Below are 12,406 nucleotides of genomic sequence, written 5' to 3' on the forward strand. Positions count from 1 at the left end.
TGTTTCATGAAATGTCGAAGATAATGAAAGAAGCAATAATTATGTGTGGAGAGAAACAGAGAGATGGGTGTGTGTGTGTGTCATGAAATGTCGAAGATAATGAAAGAAGCAATAATTATGTGTGGAGAGAAACAGAGAGATGTGTGTCTGTGTGTGTGTTTCATGAAATGTCGAAGATAATGAAAGAAGCAATAATTATGTGTGGAGAGAAACAGAGAGATGGGTGTGTCTGTGTGTGTGTTTCATGAAATGTCGAAGATAATGAAAGAAGCAATAATTATGTGTGGAGAGAAACAGAGAGATGGGTGTGTCAGTGTGTCATGAAATGTCGAAGATAATGAAAGAAGCAATAATTATGTGTGGAGAGAAACAGAGAGATGGGTGTGTGTGTGTGTCATGAAATGTCGAAGATAATGAAAGAAGCAATAATTATGTGTGGAGAGAAACAGAGAGATGGGTGTGTGTGTGTGTCATGAAATGTCGAAGATAATGAAAGAAGCAATAATTATGTGTGGAGAGAAACAGAGAGATGGGTGTGTGTGTGTGTCATGAAATGTCGAAGATAATGAAAGAAGCAATAATTATGTGTGGAGAGAAACAGAGAGATGGGTGTGTGTGTGTGTCATGAAATGTCGAAGATAATGAAAGAAGCAATAATTATGTGTGGAGAGAAACAGAGAGATGGGTGTGTGTGTGTGTCATGAAATGTCGAAGATAATGAAAGAAGCAATAATTATGTGTGGAGAGAAACAGAGAGATGGGTGTGTGTGTGTCATGAAATGTCGAAGATAATGAAAGAAGCAATAATTATGTGTGGAGAGAAACAGAGAGATGGGTGTGTGTGTGTTTCATGAAATGTCGAAGATAATGAAAGAAGCAATAATTATGTGTGGAGAGAAACAGAGAGATGGGTGTGTCAGTGTGTCATGAAATGTCGAAGATAATGAAAGAAGCAATAATTATGTGTGGAGAGAAACAGAGAGATGGGTGTGTGTGTGTCATGAAATGTCGAAGATAATGAAAGAAGCAATAATTATGTGTGGAGAGAAACAGAGAGATGGGTGTGTGTGTGTGTCATGAAATGTCGAAGATAATGAAAGAAGCAATAATTATGTGTGGAGAGAAACAGAGAGATGGGTGTGTGTGTGTCATGAAATGTCGAAGATAATGAAAGAAGCAATAATTATGTGTGGAGAGAAACAGAGAGATGGGTGTGTCAGTGTGTCATGAAATGTCGAAGATAATGAAAGAAGCAATAATTATGTGTGGAGAGAAACAGAGAGATGGGTGTGTGTGTGTGTCATGAAATGTCGAAGATAATGAAAGAAGCAATAATTATGTGTGGAGAGAAACAGAGAGATGGGTGTGTGTGTGTGTCATGAAATGTCGAAGATAATGAAAGAAGCAATAATTATGTGTGGAGAGAAACAGAGAGATGTGTGTGTGTGTGTGTGTTCATGAAATGTCGAAGATAATGAAAGAAGCAATAATTATGTGTGGAGAGAAACAGAGAGATGGGTGTGTGTGTGTGTCATGAAATGTCGAAGATAATGAAAGAAGCAATAATTATGTGTGGAGAGAAACAGAGAGATGGGTGTGTGTGTGTGTCATGAAATGTCGAAGATAAAGAAGCAATAATTATGTGTGGAGAGAAACAGAGAGATGGGTGTGTGTGTGTTTCATGAAATGTCGAAGATAATGAAAGAAGCAATAATTATGTGTGGAGAGAAACAGAGAGATGGGTGTGTGTGTGTTTCATGAAATGTCGAAGATAATGAAAGAAGCAATAATTATGTGTGGAGAGAAACAGAGAGATGGGTGTGTGTGTGTGTCATGAAATGTCGAAGATAATGAAAGAAGCAATAATTATGTGTGGAGAGAAACAGAGAGATGGGTGTGTGTGTGTGTCATGAAATGTCGAAGATAAAGAAGCAATAATTATGTGTGGAGAGAAACAGAGAGATGGGTGTGTGTGTGTTTCATGAAATGTCGAAGATAATGAAAGAAGCAATAATTATGTGTGGAGAGAAACAGAGAGATGGGTGTGTGTGTGTTTCATGAAATGTCGAAGATAATGAAAGAAGCAATAATTATGTGTGGAGAGAAACAGAGAGATGGGTGTGTGTGTGTGTCATGAAATGTCGAAGATAATGAAAGAAGCAATAATTATGTGTGGAGAGAAACAGAGAGATGGGTGTGTGTGTGTTTCATGAAATGTCGAAGATAATGAAAGAAGCAATAATTATGTGTGGAGAGAAACAGAGAGGAGACCCTAAAGGGTGGAGAGAGGAGGAAGGACAGGACAGAAAGGAACAGAGGGAGAGGGAAAGAGAGGGAGAGGAAGAGACAGAGAGAGTCAAATCGTCAACTATCAAACATCTCAGTGAAATTCAGGGTTCATGTACATATCATATCATAAAATATAAAAACTTTTTAAAACCAAACATCTTTTTTTTTTTTTTTAAATTACTGCATTGGGAACCCATATGAAAGACAAGGTATTTTCAGTGCCCATTTATGGCCTCTGCATAAATGTTCGTCTGCTACATAGAAGTGAACCGCTATTTTGAACAGGGAAAAACCATTCTCTGGATCAGGGTTTTTATATTTTAATCATTTTACTTTGAACTTGGAGCATGACAGACAGAAACTATCTATCATCTTTTATCAGTAATGTAATAATAATAATAATAATAATAATAATAGTTTATTTATATTGCACCTTTCATTAAAATACAGTAATGCTCAAGGCACATTACACGAGTAAAATATAAAATAAATAAAAACTCTACACAAAAATCACATCCACATGTAAAAAATCTCCAAAAACCATTCCGTGTAAACAACACAGTCACCCTAAAACAGCGAACTGGACCAAATATCTTATACATAATTAAAAACCAAGCATAAAAGCACACACAGACGAGATGCACACACACCCATGAACCCACACCCACACATGCACACACACAGAGACACGCGCGCGCGCGCACGCACACATCATTATGATATATGTATGCATGTGTATACACGCATGTCCAAATCTCACACACACACACACATACACACACACATACACACACACGCACGCACGCACGCATGCGCGTGCGCGCATGCAGACACGCATGCATGTGCGCTCAAATAAGATTCATACTGTAACAGCATGCATGAATTTGAAAGTTTTAAGAGAAAATAAGGGATAAAAACACATAATACATGTTCATCATCATTGATAAAAAAACAATTTCAGATTCACTGTAAAACACCTGGATGGAAACAGAAAACAGTGGTAAAAAGGGAGGGGATTCAGTTATTATGCTGGAACAGACAGGTTTTTAGAGCTTTTTGAAAGGCAAGGACAGTTTCTATATGACGAATAGTGAAAGGGAGAGAATTCCACACTTTTGGAGCACTGTAAGAGAAAGCTCTTTCACCATACGTTTTAATTGTATTTCTGGGGACAGACAGAAGACGAGAGTCAGAGGATGAGTGCAGTTGTCTAGAAGGTGTGTAGACAGACAAGACGAGAGTCTAGAAGGTGTGTAGACAGACAGAAGACGAGAGTCAGAGGATGAGCGCAGTTGTCTAGGTGTGTAGACAGACAGGGGAGGAGAGTCAGAGGATGAGTGCAGTTGTCTAGGTGTGTAGACAGACAGGGGAGGAGAGTCAGAGGATGAGTGCAGTTGTCTAGAAGGTGTGTAGACAGACAGGGGACGAGAGTCAGGATGAGTGCAGTTGTCTAGAAGGTGTGTAGACAGACAGGGGAGGAGAGTCAGAGGATGAGTGCAGTTGTCTAGAAGGTGTGTAGACAGACAGGGGAGGAGAGTCAGAGGATGAGCGCAGTTGTCTAGGTGTGTAGACAGACAGGGGAGGAGAGTCAGAGGATGAGTGCAGTTGTCTAGAAGGTGTGTAGACAGACAGAAGACGAGAGTCAGAGGATGAGAGCAGTTGTCTAGAAGGTGTGTAGACAGAGAAGACGAAAGTCAGAGGATGAGCGCAGTTGTCTAGAAGGTGTGTAGACAGACAAGACGAAAGTCAGAGGATGAGTGCAGTTGTCTAGAAGGTGTGTAGACAGACAGAAGACGAGAGTCAGAGGATGAGCGCAGTTGTCTAGAAGGTGTGTAGACAGACAGAAGACGAGAGTCAGAGGATGAGCGCAGTTGTCTAGAAGGTGTGTAGACAGACAGGGGAGGAGAGTCAGAGGATGAGCGCAGTTGTCTAGAAGGTGTGTAGACAGACAGAAGACGAGAGTCAGAGGATGAGCGCAGTTGTCTAGAAGGTGTGTAGACAGACAGAAGACGAGAGTCAGAGGATGAGCGCAGTTGTCTAGAAGGTGTGTAGACAGACAGGGGAGGAGAGTCAGAGGATGAGCGCAGTTGTCTAGAAGGTGTGTAGACAGACAAGACGAAAGTCAGAGGATGAGCGCAGTTGTCTAGAAGGTGTGTAGACAGACAGAAGACGAGAGTCAGAGGATGAGCGCAGTTGTCTAGAAGGTGTGTAGACAGACAAGACGAGAGTCAGAGGATGAGCGCAGTTGTCTAGAAGGTGTGTAGACAGACAGGGGATGAACCAGTGAAAAAATCATGACAGCATTGCAAACTTGTATTCAATCCGTGCTTGGACTGGGAACCAGTGAAGAGCTTGAAGGAGTGGTTGAGCATGATCATATCTTTTCCCACGAAGAATGAGCCTTGCTGCGGAATTCTGTACCTTTCGGAGCTGATAAAGAATATACTGTGGACAGTTAGAAAGAAGGGAGTTGCAGTAGTTCAGTTCTGATAACACTGTGGACAGTCAGAAAGAAGGGAGTTGCAGTCCAGTTCTGATAACACTGTGGACAGTCAGAAAGAAGGGAGTTGCAGTAGTCCAGTTCTGATAATACTGTGGACAGTCAGAAAGAAGGGAGTTGCAGTCCAGTTCTGATAATACTGTGGACAGTCAGAAAGAAGGGAGTTGCAGTAGTCCAGTTCTGATAACACTGTGGACAGTCAGAAAGAAGTGAGCTGCAGTAGTCCAGTTCTGATAATACTGTGGACAGTCAGAAAGAAGGGAGTTGCAGTAGTTCAGTTCTGATAACACTGTGGACAGTCAGAAAGAAGTGAGTTGCAGTAGTCCAGTTCTGATAATACTGTGGACAGTCAGAAAGAAGGGAGTTGCAGTCCAGTTCTGATAATACTGTGGACAGTCAGAAAGAAGTGAGTTGCAGTAGTCCAGTTCTGATAACACTGTGGACAGTCAGAAAGAAGGGAGTTGCAGTCCAGTTCTGATAATACTGTGGACAGTCAGAAAGAAGGGAGTTGCAGTCCAGTTCTGATAATACTGTGGACAGTCAGAAAGAAGTGAGCTGCAGTAGTTCAGTTCTGATAATACTGTGGACAGCTAGAAAGAAGGGAGTTGCAGTAGTCCAGTTCTGATAGTACAAAAGCACAGGCAAGGGGGTTTGCTGCTTCAGTGGTTAAGTATTTACAGACTGGGATAGAACTGTAGTGAAACACAGACGGAGTCTACGTCATTAGTAACCTGTGACCTGGAAGGAGTATCCAGAAAGACAACTGAGCCAATCCGGAGAAGAGCGGACAGCTGTGTGGGTAATGGTCTACCAGTGCCGGGACAAACACACTGCCACGAGAGCAGACTGGAAAATGGCATCTGCTACAGATCTAGAAGAATATGGCAGAGCAATATACAGATCAGCACTGACAGCAAAACCAAGCACCCAAACTGGGAGGCACTCGCCCACAGACATGTGTGAGAAGGGACTGCTGATTCCTGTGTAACAATCATTGAGAGTCCTCTGGCACTGAGTCTGGTAAGTGGCGTTCGACTGTGCAGTGAGAACGTGGCTATGTTAATAGGAAGCAAGTGTATATGCCTGTATTGAACTTAAAGTATGTCTGAAAATACAGTAAACACTTCAGAACTAATACGTCTTATCTCTAAATATACAGATTTACATATATTTGAAACATGCTTGTCAAAGGACATACAGTCAGAGATGATGTAGCCTAAGTTTCTAGCAGAAGGAGCAAAGTACTTCTGAAGTTTAAACTTTGATGAACGTGGGATATGGATCAAGGAGATGTTTCTTATTAGTCGTGATCAGAAGGGCTTCAGTTTTGTCGTCATTCAGTTTTAGTATATTACTTGTCATCCAACACTTTACATCACTGATACATGTCTGAATATTGTCAATGGTAGGTTGTATCTGGTCAGTAGAGCACGAGTCAAGAAGCTAGGGTGTCATCTGCAAGTGCAAAGGACTGGCTTGAAACAGAGTGTGATGTGAGAGGCAAGAGGCTGAGTATAAAGAATGAAAAGTACAGGTCCAAGAACCGAACCCTGGGGTACACCATGATTAAGGCGAACTGACTTGGAACACAGGTTACTGACCAAGACTGATGGGATCTTTGAGAAAGGTAGGACTCAAACCATGAAAGTGCAATTTCTGAAATACCATAGAAGGACTGGAGTCGTCCAAAGGAATAGAATGGTCAATAGTATCAAAAGCTGCAGACAGATCTAAAAGAGTTTGTAGCGACACATCTCCATCGTCTAGGGCTATCGAACTGTCATTTGTTAGTTTCAATAAAGCTGTTTTGCTGCTGTGGTAGGCAGACTGAGTGGGGCATATGAGATTATGGGAACTGAAATAAAAGAGAAGCTATTGGAGAATGACTTCTCAATGATTTTAAACAGAAAAGGTAAGTTTGAAACTGGTCTATAGTTTTGGATTGTTTGGGTCAAGGCTAGATTTTTTTTCAGAAGAGGTTTCATAATTGCAACTTTGAAGAGAGATGGAAATGTTCCACTCTGTAGACTGTCATTTACAATGTGAGTGATAATGGGGAGGAGTTCACCTAAACATTCTAAAAAGCCAAACTTAAAATCTTTAACAAATTTCAGTAATGTCTAAAAAGATTTTGAAGGACTTGAAAAATAAATGGCATTTAACTAATGAACCTGTATATACCTGGGCTGTAGAAAGCACAGGGTTCCCACAAACAAAGTTCCATACTTCCTCCAAACCTTTTCCTGCCCACTCTCAACATTTTCCAATACACACACAAAGCCACAGTTCAACATGTTCCAATACACACACAAAGCCACAGTTCAACATTTTCCAATACACACACAAAGCCACAGTTCAACATGTTCCAATACACACACAAAGTCACAGTTCATCATGTTCCAATACACACACAAAGTCACAGTTCATCATTGTCCAATACACACACAAAGCCACAGTTCATCATGTTCCAGTACACACACAAAGTCACAGTTCATCATTGTCCAATACACACACAAAGTCACAGTTCATCATGTTCCAATACACACACAAAGTCACAGTTCATCATGTTCCAATACACACACAAAGCCACAGTTCATCATGTTCCAATACACACACAAAGTCACAGTTCATCATGTTCCAATACACACACAAAGTCACAGTTCATCATGTTCCAATACACACACAAAGCCACAGTTCATCATGTTCCAATACACACACAAAGCCACAGTTCAACATGTTCCAATACACACACAAAGCCACAGTTCATCATGTTCCAATACACACACAAAGCCACAGTTCAACATGTTCCAATACAAACACAAAGTCACAGTTCATCATGTTCCAATACAAACACAAAGCCACAGTTCATCATGTTCCAATACACACACAAAGTCACAGTTCATCATTGTCCAATACACACACAAAGCCACAGTTCAACATGTTCCAATACACACACAAAGCCACAGTTCATCATGTTCCAATACACACACAAAGTCACAGTTCATCATTGTCCAATACACACACAAAGCCACAGTTCATCATGTTCCAATACACACACAAAGCCACAGTTCAACAAACATATGTCTGCCACACCCCTGACATAAGTGATTGGCAAATATCCTGGAATCAATCTTTTTTTTTTTCATTTCTTTTTTCTTTTTTCTTTTTTATTCTTTAAAAAAAAAAAAACATTTAACTCTTTCTGTATGGTACTAGTCAAGGATTTTACCAAAATTCCAAGACTTAGAAAGCAAAGACATACTTTTCAAAGACTTTTCCAGACCTGGAAATGGTTTTATCATTTTTTCAGATAAGATTTTTCCCGACTTCCATAACTGTGCATGAACCCTGCAAGCACAATGCAGTCAAATGTGAACCGTACCAGCGACAGAGGTGCCCACCAAGTCACAGCCTGTTGGCAGCAGGAAGATCCACTGGAACACTCTGAAAATCAGGTGAAAAAATATTCAGCATGATGCAGGTATCAAGTGTATACTGTTTCTCCTCTCTATCTCCCTTCACATGCATCTCCTCATTATATTATACATTCACACACACACACACACACACACACACACACACATGTCCAGGTGAAATGATAAAAAGAAGGTGTCACTCTCACATACCTGGGGTGTTCAGGCGGCGTCTGTGGTTCTCTTCCCAGTTGAGTAGCCCATTTCATCTGTACACACACACACACACACACACACACACCACACACACACACACACACACACACACACACATGAGACACACACACTCACACACACACACACACATACACACACACACATCACACACACACACACATGAGACACACACACTCACATGACACACACACATATCACACACACACACACATATGATACATACAGACACACAGACATGATACATACACACAGACAGACACACCCACATGCACACACACCCACACAGACATATTTTACACACAGGACTGTTGTCAAGTCAACTTTGTTATCTCCAAAGAGAAATCAATATGTGGTCATATTGCTCATCCTCACAATACGAACATGGAATATACTTTTAAAAGACATACATGTACATGTTTAAATAAACAAGATATCGTATCAAATTATGCAATTACATTAGTGATTATGACACTTATAAGAACATTTTAAATACAAAGAAGATTTAACAGCATTTTTTTTTTAAAGGGGAGAGAAAAGAATATTTTGTCTCACTGAGGAGCCAATACTTGGACACACAAGCTCATCACAGACAAGGATTAAGAAAGTAGAGGTAAAATGGGGAGATGAAGTTACTTTGAGACTTGATTTCTCCCCATAGCAGACTAGTAGTTTGGACAGGACAGGAATCCCACCTGTGGGTCACGGTAAACTATGTGTAATTAAAATGGGGGGTGGAGAGGGGGGTGGTGGGGGTGAGGGGGCTGAGGGTGGGGGGGGGGGAGGTGGGAGAGGAGGGGGAGGGGGGGCTGGGGGTATAGGGTCATTTTGAGAACATTGAAAAGCCACAAATATTTGGACACTTTTTCTGTACCAAGCCACTGAATGCAGCTGTAAGAAATAGATATAATAAAACCAAAACACACACATAAATTCATGATAAAAAAAGAAAAGAAAAATAAGTTTGTGAATGAACAGCTGTTCTTGTGAGATTATTTCATCTTCGTATAGTACTGCTATAAATCTGTAAAAATCATGTAAAATATAAGATATAAAACTCGCTGTAAAGTTGCAAGACACAAGAAAATTTTCCACAGTTAAAAATAAATCTAACAAAATAAAGTGAAGAATCACTTACCTCTTTAATGAACTGTTTCCTTTCTTTTCGCCTTGCCAGGTACAGACCAAACAAACAAGAACATTCTCCTGTGAACAAACAACATGGTACAGACAAATATTAGTATTTTCTACCCCATCACTTGGTGCAGCTGCACTACTTCTGTGAACAACCCTGCTAGAGGTGAGTGCACTGTCATGGCCATACTCCATACACAACACACATAATGTTATCAAAAACATGATCAACCCATGTCACGGCTATGATGATGGAGTCTCCTGTCAGTCCGACGGATGAGTAGGCAGGCAGGCTTATGGCAGTGTGTGTCCTCATATGGGAGATGAGGCCGATTTTGGATGCACAGCACTTCCCACAGGTGTTGCAAGGGAAAACGTCTCCAGAAGCTGAGCCCTGCTTCCTTCGTTCACGCTTCTCCTTAATGGCCAGCGTTCTCTTGTTTTCAAACATCCTTATGCCACTAGAGCACAGCATCCTCCAGTGAGAGCAGTCAAGGGCATCAGTTTCCCAGGAAGCAATGTCCATGTCACAGACTTTGAGGTTTGTCTTCAAGGTGTCCTTGAAGCACTTGCAGGGTCTTCCAAGATCGCAGTGGCTATACAAAAGCATCTTCAGGATCCTGCTGTCTGTCATGGGGACAATGTGTCCTGTCCAGTGTAGCTGGCACTGGATCAGCTGGCTTTCCATGCTGGGCAGGCCGCTCCTCTCTAGGACCTGGAGGTTGGAGACCCTGTCTTGCCACTTTATGCCGAGGATTTTTTGTAGGCATCTCTGGTGAAACTGCTCAAGTTGTTGAATGTGACGGCAATACGTCGTCCATGTTTCACAGCAGTACAACAAGATGGTCAGCACAACAGCTCTATAGGTTTTGATTTTGGTGCTAAGCCTGATGCCCTTGTTGAGTCTGCCAAAGGTGGAGCTGGCCTTGGCGATGCACAGCATCACTTCTGCATCAAGGGCTCCGTTGCTGCATAGGGTGCTGCCCAGGTAGCAAAACTTGTCAACTGACTTGATCTCTGTGTCATCGATCTTGATTGCAGGGGGGCTGGGGGGGGAGGCACTGGCGTTCTGTGAGCTAGCTGGCTGATACATGGACTCGGTCTTGCTGAGGCTGATGGTGAGTCCAAAGCGCCTACAGGAGGTTGAGAACCTGTCCATAATGAACTGCATGTCATCATGGGTGTGTGCAGCAATCACGCAGTCATCAGTGAAGAGAAACTCTCTCAACAGTGCCTCAAACACCCTGGACCTGGCGTGGAGTTACAAAAAGTTGAAAAGTTTGCCATCTGCGCAAAACTGAATGTAGATGCCCCGGTCACAGTCTTGGAAGGCGTCAATCAGCATGGCAGAGAAGAGAATGGAGAACAGTGTGGGTGCCAAGACGCAGCCCTGCTTCTTTCCATTCCAACCTGTAGCTTACTCTAAGTAGGAGCTGACCACAGGCTGAAAAACCCAATTGTGATATTATTAACTATATGGCTCTGGACCAGACAGGGATCGAACCCTTACCCACAACCACACATGAACAGTCCGCAATGGTAACCACTTCTAGCTTTTATAATTATAGTGACAATTTCATATTGTTTTCCTTATCCAGTGCAATAGTTGGGATCATTTGGGCACATTGGTCAACTCATATTCATGCTATTCAATGTTCATGGTGCTTACCTATGAACATGATCCAGGTCTGGAACCAGGGGTGGTCGAAGCTGTGAGCAGTCGCTGTGTTGTTGGCTGTGGAGTTGAGGTAGCCCTTCACCCTATAGTGAGAGAGTGTGCACTCACACACACACACACACACACACAAACACACACATCACTTGAATGTGTGACTTACTCAGTGTATGTATAGGTGTGTGTGTGTGTGTGTGTGTGTGTGTGTGTGTGTGTGTGTAAGTTTTTTGTGTTTATAATGTGTGTATGTTTTTTGTGTTTATGATGTGTGTGTGTGTGTGTGTGTGTGTGTTGTGTGTGTGTTTGTGTGTGTGTGTGTGTGTGTGTGTGTGTGTGTGTGTGTGTGTGTGTGTGTGTGATGTATATCTATTTTAGTATCTATGTCCATGTATGTGCTAGTGTATACACAAGTGTCACAGTATGTGAAGTTCTCTCTCTCTCTCTCTCTCTCTCTCTCTCTCTCTCTCTCTCTCTCACCAATTTTCTTGTCAAGAAATACTGACCTTTTGTTTTTTGCAGTGGTTAGCTCATTACATTAAAATATCATTAATTTCCTGTGCAGTGTGATTGAATTTTTATGTTATTAGTGTTACAAAACATGATTATCATGAAATTCTTATACAAGAACAACTTGTAACATGTACAACACTTTCCAAATTATTTTAACATATAAGATAAACAAATAAGTAAATGAATATATATGAAATGAATATTTCATAAAGTATGTCAAATACTGAAATATCATAAATGAACAAATATGCGTGCGTATGTTAGAAACCACCCAAAGTGAAATTCGCACTGCATGGGTGGGGCGTGTATGGCCCTGAAAGGCCCCTTACTTAGAACTCACTGAGCAGCACGTCCACAAAAACATTAGTAATAGTAGTCAGCTGTCGTCACTGCACGAGTTACAGATACTGAGATAGGAAGTGCATTAGATAGCAGATGAAGAGTCATAGAAGTTGGGTCCTTTCAGTATGAACTGGTTACCGAATGAAAAGATTTTGTTTGCAGACCACAATGGACTTACTGGCAGTCATTTTGCGCTTTTTTGCTGAGAGTGTTGATGCTGCCAGTGATAAGCATGCCGATCATCAGAGCAACTTGCACACAGGTCAACGCCATTTTGTCTGATCATGTGACTTTCAGCAGCCCACATGA

The 12,406-nt window shown here is 41.6% G+C and overlaps 1 protein-coding gene across 2 annotated transcripts in view; it reads right to left on the minus strand.

Moving 5' to 3' along the window:
- LOC143281786 (solute carrier family 35 member F6-like) overlaps positions 1–12,406 on the minus strand; it is a 41,505-nt gene extending 29,099 nt beyond the window's left edge. For both annotated transcript variants that reach the window (XM_076587082.1, XM_076587081.1), the window contains exons 1-5: positions 12,276–12,406; positions 11,240–11,331; positions 9,575–9,642; positions 8,416–8,471; positions 8,172–8,233 (exon numbers count right to left, since the gene is read on the minus strand). In XM_076587082.1, the coding sequence (XP_076443197.1) occupies positions 8,172–8,233; positions 8,416–8,471; positions 9,575–9,642; positions 11,240–11,331; positions 12,276–12,370 (373 nt within the window). In that variant the 5' untranslated portion in view covers positions 12,371–12,406. The remainder of the gene's footprint in view (positions 1–8,171; positions 8,234–8,415; positions 8,472–9,574; positions 9,643–11,239; positions 11,332–12,275) is intronic.

The sequence above is a fragment of the Babylonia areolata genome, chromosome 4 (genome assembly GCF_041734735.1).
Source record: "Babylonia areolata isolate BAREFJ2019XMU chromosome 4, ASM4173473v1, whole genome shotgun sequence".
Taxonomy (NCBI): Eukaryota; Metazoa; Mollusca; class Gastropoda; order Neogastropoda; family Buccinidae; genus Babylonia; species Babylonia areolata.